Source organism: Camarhynchus parvulus, chromosome 19 (genome assembly GCF_901933205.1).
Source record: "Camarhynchus parvulus chromosome 19, STF_HiC, whole genome shotgun sequence".
In the NCBI taxonomy this organism is placed as follows: domain Eukaryota; kingdom Metazoa; phylum Chordata; class Aves; order Passeriformes; family Thraupidae; genus Camarhynchus; species Camarhynchus parvulus.
This window is the reverse complement of record NC_044589.1, coordinates 7,665,872-7,678,751: the sequence shown is the minus strand read 5'-3', so window position 1 is coordinate 7,678,751 and position 12,880 is coordinate 7,665,872. Positions and strand designations below refer to the sequence as shown.

At 41.4% G+C, this 12,880-nt stretch overlaps 1 protein-coding gene across 3 annotated transcripts in view; it reads left to right on the top strand.

The window, feature by feature from the left end:
- The window catches only part of NCOR1 (nuclear receptor corepressor 1), a 55,881-nt gene that overhangs the window by 36,237 nt on the left and 6,764 nt on the right, over positions 1-12,880 (top strand). For 2 of the 3 annotated variants that reach the window (XM_030962420.1, XM_030962421.1), the window contains exons 21-40: positions 117-246; positions 512-707; positions 1,259-1,429; positions 1,604-1,764; positions 2,007-2,127; positions 2,231-2,332; positions 2,819-2,916; positions 3,698-3,866; positions 4,284-4,424; positions 5,654-5,737; positions 6,234-6,490; positions 6,594-6,954; positions 7,455-7,679; positions 8,830-9,039; positions 9,679-9,828; positions 10,361-10,534; positions 10,999-11,164; positions 11,396-11,892; positions 12,334-12,462; positions 12,571-12,731. In XM_030962420.1, coding sequence (XP_030818280.1) covers positions 117-246; positions 512-707; positions 1,259-1,429; positions 1,604-1,764; positions 2,007-2,127; positions 2,231-2,332; positions 2,819-2,916; positions 3,698-3,866; positions 4,284-4,424; positions 5,654-5,737; positions 6,234-6,490; positions 6,594-6,954; positions 7,455-7,679; positions 8,830-9,039; positions 9,679-9,828; positions 10,361-10,534; positions 10,999-11,164; positions 11,396-11,892; positions 12,334-12,462; positions 12,571-12,731 — 3,703 coding nt within the window. The remainder of the gene's footprint in view (positions 1-116; positions 247-511; positions 708-1,258; positions 1,430-1,603; positions 1,765-2,006; positions 2,128-2,230; positions 2,333-2,818; positions 2,917-3,697; positions 3,867-4,283; positions 4,425-5,653; positions 5,738-6,233; positions 6,491-6,593; positions 6,955-7,454; positions 7,680-8,829; positions 9,040-9,678; positions 9,829-10,360; positions 10,535-10,998; positions 11,165-11,395; positions 11,893-12,333; positions 12,463-12,570; positions 12,732-12,880) is intronic. The other variant, XM_030962423.1, reaches the window with a different exon arrangement.

Genomic DNA, 12,880 nt, shown 5'->3' with positions numbered 1-12,880 from the left:
TCCAGTTTGATAATTGTGTTGGTTTTTATGAATTTAAGAGTTGTGGCTGTAAATTTTTTAAGATGTATAATCTTGCTCCTTTTGGTGATATTTTTCCCTTCTACTTCTTTTTCCAGTATCTTCAGCAGAGAGTCAAAGCCCTCACTGTTAAATCCCACTGGGTCAATCCTGGTGTCATCCACAATAAAGCAAGGGCAGATGGACCTGCAACAGCTTCACCACCGAGCTGCTGTCATCCCACCTATGGTATGGGCACTTTTCAGTGCTGTTTGAAGGAGTGGTTTTACCCCTAAATCTAGTCAGGAAAAAATTGTTTAAAAAATGAAGAAAAATATGATTTGCTTTATTATTGTATTTTTCAGGGGGAAAGTAGGTTAAGTACAACCAAGTAGCTTAAAACCAGGTGTGAACCTTTTGAAACACCCAGTCTGCAGGGGGTAGCTGAGCTCCACAGCTCCTCCAGAAAGTGCCTGTGAGGCTATCCCTGGCATTGTCCCTTTGCTGTCCCCAGGTTTCCTGCAGCCCCTGCTCTGTCCCTGTGGGCACCCCAGTCAGTGGTTATGCCCTCTACCAGAGGCACATCAAGGCCATGCACGAGTCAGCCCTGCTGGAGGAGCAGCGGCAGCGCCAGGAGCAGCTGGACATGGAATATCGGAGTGCTGTGAGCCCCTGTGGCACCTCCAAGAGCCCCAGTGTGGAGTGGGAAGGTTGGTGTTCCCTCAGCTGTGCTTTGTGTCTGTGTGTTACACTGCTGCCTCATTGGAGAGTGACAGTTTAGTGTGATAAGGAGCTGATAATGAAGTGCTCCTTTCTGGACGGGATCTGCCCCCTCTGCTGCATTTGCTGTTGAAGAGCTGCCTTGTAGCCCCTTTATATAAAGGCAGAAAACTGGTTCCACTTGGGTCAAACCCAAAAATGAGTTGTTCCTACAGAGAAAGATGGAGCATGTGTGTGAAAAGATCAGATGATTCTGTTCTAGGGGAGCCCTTCCAGAAACTAAAGGCAAAGGTGGGAGTATGTAGTCTATGCAGTAAAACATTAATTTTAACTGTGCTCATAATGGACACTGAGCACTGAAATAGGGCACAAAAGTTTGGTGGAACACATTAATACTTCTTTTAAATTGCACTGTTTGTACCTGATTGGTGTGTCTGGCATTGGAGTTGTCCCTTCTTTAAAACTGTGCTGTGAATTGGACCTTTTGACTCCGATTTCTAACCCAGGCTTCTTCTCTTTCTGATTGCTTCAACCCTCCCAGGAAAACCAGTGGCCTATATGCCTTATGCTGAGGTCAAGAGAATAGAACAGGAAGCACAAGTGCAAAATCCTGCCACAAGGTCAGCATCACCCTACAGGTTATCTCCAAGAGAAGTCAATAAAGCCTCTCCCCAGCCTGAGATGAATGCAGCTCGCTACAGTGTCCCTCCAGGTAAAGATTTGGAGCATCCAATTATTCTCTAAACACTTTGTGAGTTAACACAAGAAAAATAATTTTCTGTGTGCATATGTGAATAGGTGCTCAGCGTTTTTCTAGCCCAGTGAGGCTGTACTGTGCTATTTCTGTTCACATTGCAGTGTTTAATGTACAATTTTTCCCCTCAAGTTCTCCAGCCAGCCCCTCACCAGGTGATAACCAATATTCCTGAAGGAGTTCGCCTGCCCACAACCAGACCCACCAGACCACCACCACCTCTCATTCCATCCTCCAAAACCAGTGTGCCATCAGAAAAACCTTCCTTCATCATGGGAGGCTCGATCTCACAAGTAAGAGAATTATTATTTGAAAATCTGTCTTACATCAACTTTTTTCCCTTTCTCCAATATTCAACTTTTTGTACTCAGTTATGGGGTGACAGCATTAACCCTTAAGACCTACCTGTACATATAATTCTAAAAGTCCAAAGGACTTTTCCAGATAGGATCACAGTTATTTTAGTATTCTCCTTTAAAGAGAGATGTGACTCCTCATTCCAGAAACAAGAATTAACATCTATTTGTTGTTTCAGGGAACACCTGGCACTTATTTAACATCCCACAGTCAAGCTTCCTACGCCCAAGAAACTGCAAAGCCGTCAGTGGGTTCAATATCCCTTGGGCTGCCAAGGCAGCAAGAGTCAGCCAAATCTGGTAAGGAAAGAATAGCTGACATGTTTTATACAGACTATTTAATGATCCATAATTAAAAGAAATTAAAAAACCTCAACCTTTTTCTCTTTCTTCTCCTTAATAGCTTCTCTGCCCTATATCAAGCAAGAAGAATTCTCACCCAGAAGCCAGAATTCCCAACCTGAGGGACTCCTGGTCAGGGCACAACATGAAAGTGTGGTGAGAGGTAAAGAAAGTCACACAGATTAAAAAACTCTTGTCAGAGCCTGAGAAAACCAAGAGAATTAACTGCTGAAGTGTTATTTTAAAGTATTCTATCATTATATAAGTATCATAAGATTGCAGGGTTAATTTGTTCCCTGTTTTCCAAGGTATGTGTATTTGTAGCTGGCTCCTCCTGTCTGCATGGCTCACTTAAAAATATTTGTTATGAGCCATGCCAATTTCAAAATAAAACTGCTCACTACAGCAAATCCATCAAAACAAAATAAATTAATTTCTGTGAGTTAATGCTGTAAAATACTTATAGTCTATAAAAGGCTATGTTAAAAGAGGAAATAGCCTAACTGCCTCATATGCCAGCTGTTAAATTGAAATTTCCCCTGTATTTTAATGTATACTAACAGTTCTCAATAGAATTTTTAATTATTTCCAATGGAATGGATTTTTTTAAAATTCTCTTATTTATCAGGATGTCTTTGTTTCAAATCAGGTACCACAACAATACAGGAGGGGAGTATTACACGAGGAACTCCAACCAATAAAGTTTCAGTTGAGACCATTCCTTCTTTGAGAGGCTCCATAACTCAGGTATTTTACCTTTCACTGCTAGGAAGGCTGTAGCAAAACAGATCTGCATCTTCAGACTGTCACTGTGAATGTATTTGCATGTCTGAAAAAGTAAATTATTATCACAGGGTAGGAACTGCCTTGGGAAAAGAACTTTCAATCCAATCAGATGTTCAGACCCCACTATTGCTGAAGTCAGCATTACCATGATTTCATCTTCATCTATATGAGTTTTCAAATAAATAATACCAGAGCCTTTGGTAAACCTAACTGAGGGCAACTTTCCTGAAAATTGCATCACACTTGAGTTCAAATATTCAAACCAAGTGTAACCAGTCTTGTGCAGATTCTATTTGAATCCAAGAAGGGAAATTCAGGCCTTTTGTCCTACCATTGTAAATGCTGCTGTTTTGGTTGGATTGGCATCCCTTTGTACAGAGAACAATTGCCTCAATTCTGCTTTGACATGAGAAGGGGAGGTTTCATTGCTCTGGACAGAAATAAAACCTAGTGGCACCATGTGGTATATGTTATCTTCCCCCCAGATGGTATTTATAGGTTAAATTTTCCAAGTTGTGAAATACACTGGTAATATTGTTTAACAAGGTAGCAGAGATAATCTCACTCATATTTAGGTTAAATGTCTATAATAGAGGCAGAAGTTTAAGCCATACTTGATAAATTGGTTGGTTTTATAGACCTAAAAAGTTCTTTTGGTTTTGTTGTATTTTGCCTTCACTCCCCCCTGTTCTGTAAAGCCTCAGAGGCTGTGAATTGATTGCTGTGCTGGGTTTGCTCACAGGGTACCCCAGCTCTGGCCCAGCCCGGCATCGCCGCCGACGCGCTGCTGAAGGGAACCATCACCCGCCTGGCCACCGAGGACAGCAGCCCCGAGAAGTGCAGGGAGGAGGCCTCAGCCAAGGGCCACGTCATTTATGAAGGCAAAAGTGGGCATATTCTGTCTTATGATGGTGAGTATTTGTGTATTCTACCTGATCAAAGTCAGGTTCTGCTTTGATAACCCATAGCTGAAGTGTTTCTGCTTCCAAGCAGATGCGTGTTTAAAATATAGTTCAGCTATTCCTTTGCCATTTATTGAATTGTATTGTGAAAGGGTAAATAACCAGGTTTAAAATGACCTGTATTAAAATAAAGATAAATGTATCATGTAACTTTAAACTTCAGTTGAAATATTAATAAATTAGTAACTTAACAAGTAACTTTTTGACAAACTATAAAGTATCTTTTTAAGATTCATATTTAATGTTACAATATTATATTGAATTTGTGTTGGTTAAATATTAATGACGTGTGGCCTCATTAATGTAATATTCGGTGTCCTTTTTGTTGTCCACATTTCCTGATCACACTTTTGTACATTTTGCCAGCTATTAAAAATGTCCGTGAAGGAACAAGGAGTCCCAGAACTGCTCATGAAATTGGTTTAAAGAGAACCTATGATACAATGGAAGGAAATATAAAGCAGGGGATGTCACTGAGGGAGTCTCCAGGGTCTGCACCACTGGAAGGTAAAAACAGCTGCTTGCAAGGTGTTTTATCTTTTATCCATTGATGTAAGAGCATTTAGAGTTTTCTTAGGGTGCAGACTAACAGAGAAGTTAGATTTAAATCACACTAATGACCAAATCCATGCAATAACACTGCAGATAGAGCATGCTGGAAACAGGACTGGAGTAGATCCCAGTTTTCTGTTTTACCACAGCTGCTGCTACTGCAGGTGGCACTTTCTGCTCTCAGCACATCTGACAGATGTCTCTGGCTCTCTACAGTCCCAGTGGTCCTGTGGAGGCTCAAACACTAGGTCACACCAGCACAGCCTCTGCCACACCCTTTAGTTAAATATTAATATCACACTGCCCTGACCTTTTGCATTCCTGCAAAAAACCTCTTTGAACTGCCGGATCCTGCTTCAGGGCATCCCTAGTGCTGTGGTGTTTTAATAAACTGTAATCAAACAAAGCCTGCAGAGGCCAAGGCAGGTCATTACATAACTTTTCTATGTTCTGTAAAAATACAAATGCAAGAAAATATTTCCTACTTCAACCATGGAGCCTGGCTCCTTAAAAGCATTTTGTCCCATCTTTGGGTAGCCCTTAGAGGCTATTTTGTGGACATGGCCATCAGATGGAACAAGGTGAATGTGAGGTTTGTAGGCTGCACACAGAAATTCAGTGTTGCCTCTAAGTTGCTGCTCTGATACTTCCATTCTTTGTCTCATCAGTGACACATTTTCTGTCTTCAAACCGTGAAAAATTATGAGTGTTTTGTTTAGATTCTTACTGTAGGCAAAGTAAATTCATCTCTTCTCCAATGATTCAGTATGAGCTTAGATAATCTGGAGCATGCTGAGGCATATTTTGGAATTTTTTTTCTTGGTTCCACTTCCCACCATGAACACCTTTCTTTCTAGGCAAGGAAAGTGGAGTGTGAGAAAAGCAGTGACTGCTTTTCAAACAAAGGTTAAACTTAATTATAAAAAACACCGCCTGTTTTCTAAATATGTTAAAACTTGCAACTATGCAATAGCACAAATACTTGAACTGAAAGATTATTTTTTTTAGGGCAGGAGGTGTTTATAACATGTTGCTGCAATGCCTGGCATACTGAGGCTTGGCCCTCTGGGCACTGCCAGGGTACAGATACCATCTCTCATGTGTGAGAAGGAGGGGGTTGGTTTGGAGGTTGGATTTTTTTAACACTTGTTTAATTCCCTAAATTATTTTCATTTTAATTTTAGGTTTAATCTGCCGAGCGCTGCCTCGGGGTAGCCCACACGCTGAACTGAAGGAGAGAACAGTCTTGTCTGGCTCTATAATGCAAGGTGAGGTATTGCAGGCTTAGAAAGGGGAGCATTAATTAATCCTCAAAATTCTGGATTTCTGAACCTTAAAGCTCTTATTGACTGTGGGAGCTGTGTTAAAGGTGGAGCTTATTTTATGAAAAGTTTTCAGAGCATAAATCAGCGGCTTTTTGATATGCTGTGCTCAAAGCTAGTGTGTAAGCATGGATTTTATTTCTTATTGGAAAATAGAGTTTTTAATATGAATACTTGGTAATCAGCACTTTTTAAAAAATAAACACTAACTACTCTGTAGATGCATTTGTTTCTTTTGTTTCAGCACCTGAAATAACAGGTGGTTTTCTGTAATATATTGTTCAATATTATTTTTGTGATGATTTTTTAGACTTTGAGTACCTTACTACAAACTACAGCAAACCAAAATTTCACTGTTATATGTAATTAGTTACTCTGCCTATGAAAAAAGAGACTTAGCAGCTATTAATACCAGTCATGTGACCCTTTCTTTCTATAAAAGGCACACCAAGAGCAACAGCTGAAAGTTTTGAAGAAGGTTTGAAGTACCCCAAGCAGATCAAGAGAGAGTCACCTCCCATCAGGACGTTTGAAGGAGCCATCACCAAGGGCAAGCCCTACGATGGGGTCACCACCATAAAGGAGATGGGTCGCTCCATCCACGAGATCCCCAGGCAGGACCTCTTAAGCCAGGAGAGTCGCAAGACTCCTGAAATGGTGCAGACAAGCAGGCCAATCATAGAAGGCTCCATATCTCAGGTAAATACAGAAAACACAGTTAAACACACAGGAGTCAATCAGCTCAGGCTGTGCGAGTTTTTTCCACAACATGACCTTAACCTGAACTTTTCCTCCTCTTCAGGGCACACCCATAAAATATGAAAGCAACTCTGGCCAGTCTGCCATCAAACACAATGTAAAATCTTTAATCACTGGACCAAGCAAGCTGCCCCGGGGAATGCCTCAGCTGGAAATGGTGCCAGAAAACGTGAAGGTGGTGGAGCGAGGAAAATACGAAGATGTGAAGACCGGGGATGCCGTGCGGTCCCGTCACACGTCCGTAGTCAGCTCTGGTCCCTCTGTTCTCAGGTCAACCCTTCATGAAACTCCCAAATCACAGCTGAGCCCTGGGATTTATGATGATACAAATGCTCGGAGGACACCTGTGAACTATCAGAGTCCAATGTCCAGGAGTTCACCCATGATGAATAGAGTTAGTGAGGGTATGTCATTCCTGTCCACAGTAAGACAAAAAAGTTTTTTTATTTGAATTTTTTATGTACTCCATTCTTCTTTATTTTATTCTAGTGGCTTGTCTCAATTTGGAAGTTGGTTAGAATGAATTTTAGAAAGCTGTAAGCTGTTAATTGAAATAATGAAATGAAAATCTGCCATAATAGAAGAGGGAAGCGGGAATGCAATTCAGTCTCAATTTGCATTTGATTATGGATCACATTGAAAATGGTAGCTACAAGGATAATGTTTTAAGGGCAGAAGCTATTCCTGATTTTAAAATGTCTAGATGAGGAAGATGTTTTAGTGAAGTGTAAAAAATCTTAAAGTACAGTTCTTTCAGCAGAAGTGTTTTGTGATATAAATATTCTCTGTGCTTCGTTGTATTGCAATAATTGAAAATGTTCCTTGGGAACCAGTGTGTTTTTACAGTTAAATTTTCAGTAGAGAAATATGCATTTTATTGACTTGGGTTTTTCATTGCTTTTAGCTGGAGTATCTTCTGGGAAGTCAGCAAATCATGAAAGGAAGAACACACTCACTCCAACACAGAGGGAGAGTGTGCCAGCAAAATCTCCAGTCCCAGGGGTTGATCCTGTAGTAGCTCACAGTCCTTTTGACCCTCACCACAGAGGAGCAACTCCTGAAGTCTACAGGGGTCACCTCCCTCCCCATTTAGATCCTGCTATGCCATTTCACAGGGCTCTGGATCCTGGTAAATACATTTGTGTTGGCTTTTTTTAGTTTTAGAAATACTGTGAGCTTTGATGCACAGAAAGGACACCTGTATAAGGCAGTTATATGGCCAGTTATAATTTATATAGATATAAGTATTTACTGCTATGGTTTGATATCAGTTTAGTGGTGATTTAATATCTAACCAAGATACTTAAATTAGTATTGTATAATATTGTAACTTCTCTTCAGAGCTGCCAACTTCTGTTTGGTTAAAAAGTTCACAGTATTTATAGAAAAGTATTCATGGAATGTATTAAAAGCCTTCAGGAAAGCTTTACAAAGAAGGATGTGGAAGAGGCTAGAGAATTAAAGTGTAATTCTATATAATTATATATAGACATATATTCTATATCAGTCCTCTGTTCAAGACGGAATATTTTCACTGAAGGATTATCAGGTGATATTAAATACAGTGACTTCCTTTTAACCTATCCCTCAGATAACTTCTGTGAAGTATTTTCTAAGTTCTTTAGGTATTTCAGCCTTTTACATTTTCAGAATTTCAGGATTTATAGTTCTATTAAAGTCATCTCTCCAGTCTGGATCAGTGTGCATGCAGTGCAGAAATTCAATAAAGCACCAGTACTAAAATGCTATTTTCGCTCATTTGTCACCAACTAGAGAGACTTGATAGCACCTCTCATTGAAGCTTTACAAACACCTTGTGGTGGTGTTCACAGGGGTCCCAGGATGAGGGGAGAGATGAGAATCTTGACTCCATGTTTCAGAAGGCTGATTTATTATTTTATGATATATATTGTATTAAAAGAAAATTGTATATTAAAACTGTACTAAAAGAATAGAAGAAAGGATTTCATCAGAAGGCTAGCAAGGAAAGAGAAGGAATGATAATAAAATCTTGTGACTGACCAGAGAGTCCTAGACAGCTGGACTGTGATTGGCCATTAATTAAAAACAACCACATGAGACCAATCAAAGATTCACCTGTTGCATTCCACAGCAGCAGATATTGTTTACATTTTCTTTCTGAGGCCTCTCAGCTTCCCAGGAGAAAAGATCCTAATGAAAGGGTTTTTCATAAAAAATGTGACAACACCTGAACGTTTTATTAAATCCAGAATCATCCTGCTTCCTAAATGCCTCTTTTTCCCTGCTTTCCCCCTCAGCTGCTGCTGCTTACCTGTTCCAAAGGCAGCTGTCCCCCACGCCGGGGTACCCCAGCCAGTACCAGCTGTACGCCATGGAGAACACGCGCCAGACCATCCTCAACGACTACATCACCTCCCAGCAGATGCAAGTCAACCTCCGGCCCGATGTCACCAGGGGCTTGTCCCCCAGGGAGCAAACTTTGGCACTCCCTTATGCAGGAGCACGAGGTGGGCTTGGCTCTCTTTCTATAATCCTCTCAAAAGGGTGTTTTGGCTGTGCCAGCTGTGGTTTGATGCACTCATGCAAGGCTGTGTGTATAAATGTGTTTGTGATCTTGGATGTCTGACAGCTCATTTGGAAACTGCCTTTTGTGGAAAGGAAAAGCACCTCTGTAATCAATATTTTTAAGGAGAAGTCTCTGAGACTGGTGTTCAAGAGCCAGATTGTTTTCTACTCATTTATATTGCCATATTTAGCTCACCATCAAACTTCAGAAAAGAGAATTATATCAAAATGATAACTTCTTCAAAAAGAATATAAAAGCAACAGCCTGAAGTGTAATGTCTGTGATAATAATGTTGTTTGGTTTATTTTTTGGGTAATACCCGAAATTGCTAAAAGATGGGATTACTGAATAGAAGTGACAAGTGCATTTTTCCAAAGGGCAATTAAAGGGAATGCTACAACTGCAAATTCTGGCTTTGTATGTTCCTAAATTGCTCATTGCCAGATTTAAGAGAGTATAACCAGCTGGAATATAGCTCTACACTTGCCTTAGTCTTGTATTTTCTCCACCAAACATTCATTGCTGACTGTGTAGACAGTGTCCTGGAGTGGCCATTCTCACACGTGTCATCTCCTGACAGGAATCATTGACCTGAACAATATGGCCCCCACTATCTTAGTGCCTCATCCTGGAGGAACCAGCACCCCACCCATGGAGAGAATCACATATATCCCTGGCACCCAGCTTACCTTCCCTCCCAGGCCTTACAACCCTGCTTCTCTGTCACCAGGTAAGAGCTCTCTTGGCTTGGTGATGGCTTTAATTCTCACATGCTGAGAGAATTGACCATCTTTATTCAGCTTTCATTAATGCCATCTTTTGATGTTTTCTCAGGAGATGCTTTTTGCATGCACCTCTCATTTGGATAGCAAAGGGGTTTTGATGATACTCTGTGTAGTTACAGTAGAAGCACTGTCAAATTCTGAATTTGTCTCATTCTGTCAGGTCTTTATTTGTAGTAATTTGATTATAATTCACTAACCCCACTTTACATGTGTTGAAGGGTAGAATTGGGGTCTATGAGCTGTGTAGTTTCTAACTGTTTAGCAACCACTTCAGTAAAAGGCTTTTGAGCCTTCCACTGTCACTCTATGTTAAGCTTTTGTCTTCCTAGATAAGTGAATAGTCTTGAGTGGAATCAAAATGTATTTGGGAAATTTTGCTGCAAGTGTATGGCAAAATATATAGGCAAGGGTTTCAATTGCCATGCTTCACTTAGGTAATTTTTTTTGCTCCTTCATTTTACCTTGTGGACCTTCCAGGACACCCCACACACCTGGCAGCTTCTGCAGCCGCAAATGCTGAAAGGGAACGGGAAAGGGAAAGGGAGAAGGAGCGGGAAAGGGAGAGGGAACGTGAACGAGAGCGGGAAAGAGAACGAGAACGAGAGAGGGAGAGAATCACCTCAGTCCCTGCTGAACTTTATCTCCGACCAGGTGAGGGCACATGGATACACGTGGATCACTTGTCTTGTACATTGTAACTGCTCATTTTATGCAGTCACTGTTAGCAAATACTATTTACAGTTTGCTTTACACTTCAGGCAAGTTCCTGTTGCCCAGCAGTTCTGGTCATAATTGCAACTTGTGCAACTTTCTCTCCAAGCAATGTAGCACCTAAAGAGGAGTGAATCCTCATTGTCACTGGCACAGCTTGCATGTCATGTAGAGCATTTTGAACAGATTTAAATCTTTAATACATACCATGACATCCAGAGCGGTGGAGACAGCTGGGAAGGGATGTGGAGGAGGCAGCATTGATACATAGTCCTGCATTGTTATAAGAGTATCCAGAGTGGTGGAAACAACTGGGAAGGGATGTGGGAGCATTATTTACAGTGCTACACTGTTGTAAGAGTAATAATTGATTTTGGTTTGTTCCCCTCCACTCTGTCCTGCAGGTGCAGAGCAGCCTGGCAGACCCGGCAGTCACGGATACGTCCGGTCCCCATCCCCCTCTGTCAGAAGCCAGGAAAACATTCTGCAGCAAAGGCCAAGTATATTCCAAGGAACCAATGGGACAAGTGTAATCACACCTTTGGATCCTGCTGCTCAGCTACGTATCATGTATGTTTTAGAAGTTAATGTGGCACAGATATCTGTTCTAATATTTCAGCTTATTAAAAAGTGCATTTAGGGTTAAGGATAATTCACTGTATAAAGTGTAGTGGATTATTGGACATATCAGAGCACTTTCATCAGCGCATATTGGGTAGAAATTAGAGTCAGAAAAGCTTTGCTTTATTGTGTTCATGGCTCTAGTTCTTTCCATTGAGGCTATTCAATGTTTGCCCACAGGCAGCTCACCCCTGGAGCTCCCTCTATCACTCAAGGCTTGCCAGCTTCCCGTTACAACACTGCTGCTGATGCCCTGGCAGCCCTCGTGGATGCTGCAGCCTCTGCTCCTCAGATGGAAGTTGCCAAAGCAAAGGAGAACAAGCATGAAGGAGCCAGGATAGAAGAGAACATGGGCCGCAGGTCAGCTGTGGTTACTGACCAGCAGCAGATGGATCAGAAGACCCTGGAGGTAGAAAAGAGGCCTGTGCAGTGCCCCTATACATCTGCCAATTACTCTGGTGGCAAGTCCCAGGGACAGACTTCATCAGTAGTCTATTCAGAGGCTGGTAAAGAGAAAGGACCTCCTCCTAAATCCAGGTACGAGGAAGAGCTGAGAACTCGAGGAAAGACCACAATTACTGCTGCTAACTTCATAGATGTGATCATCACTCGCCAGATTGCTTCAGACAAGGATGCTCGAGATAGGGGCTCTCAAAGTTCAGATTCTTCCAGTAGTTGTACGTATCTTAGTAACTCTCTACTTCTTTGCTGTCTGTCTTAGCCTTTAGGGAAATGATGTGAAATGATTCAGATGTTTAATGATAAAATATTCAGCTCTGCAAAGCAGAAACATTTGATAAACAAATACAGTTTTTGCATATAGTTACTCTTGCAAAATCAGAGTTGTTTGCTTTATTCAGATTCCGTGCTACAGCATGAATGCAGGATCATAAGAGTAGCCTTTTCAGAAGTCAGGAAACTGAAAATTACTTGGTTTATGTTGGAACGCTGTTTCATGGAAGTATTTGTATCACCATGGTTATCATGAGAAGGCAACTGTGTTTTTACTTTCATTCACTGGTGCCATATTACTGGAAGCACTGGTGTTGCTAAGTATAGGCAACAAAAATTTTCTGTTGTATTTACATCTTATTCCACAACCTTTGCTTGATATTCAGTGTCCTCACACCGATATGAAGCTCCTGGAGATGCCATTGAGGTGATCAGCCCTGCAAATTCACCTGTACCTGCTCAAGAAAAGCTGCAGCCCTATCAACAAGAGACACCCAAACCAAGCCAAGCAGAGAGTAAGTTCATCTACACGTGGAAATATTCTCACAGTCACCTTTTTTAGATTTGTAAGCACAGAAGTTTCAAGCCTTGAAGCTTAACAGAGTGACCTTTTCTGTTTCAAGCAGCTGACCCCAACAGGCCGTACGAGGGCCCCATTCACCGCTACAGGACACAACAGGAGCCCCCCTCACCCCAGCAACCTCCACCTCCCTCTTCCCAGGCAGAGGGGATGGCACACGTGCCCAGGACCCATCGGCTCATCACCCTTGCTGATCACATCTGTGTAGGTTTTATAATTATGGCTTTTATTTGGGAATATTACAAAACGTTGTATCTGAATTTGTAACCTCATTCATTGCTGTCAGCCTCATCTAGTTCATGAATACCTAAACTGTGGCCAATGTCTAATCAAAATCTCTTTTCTGTTTCTTT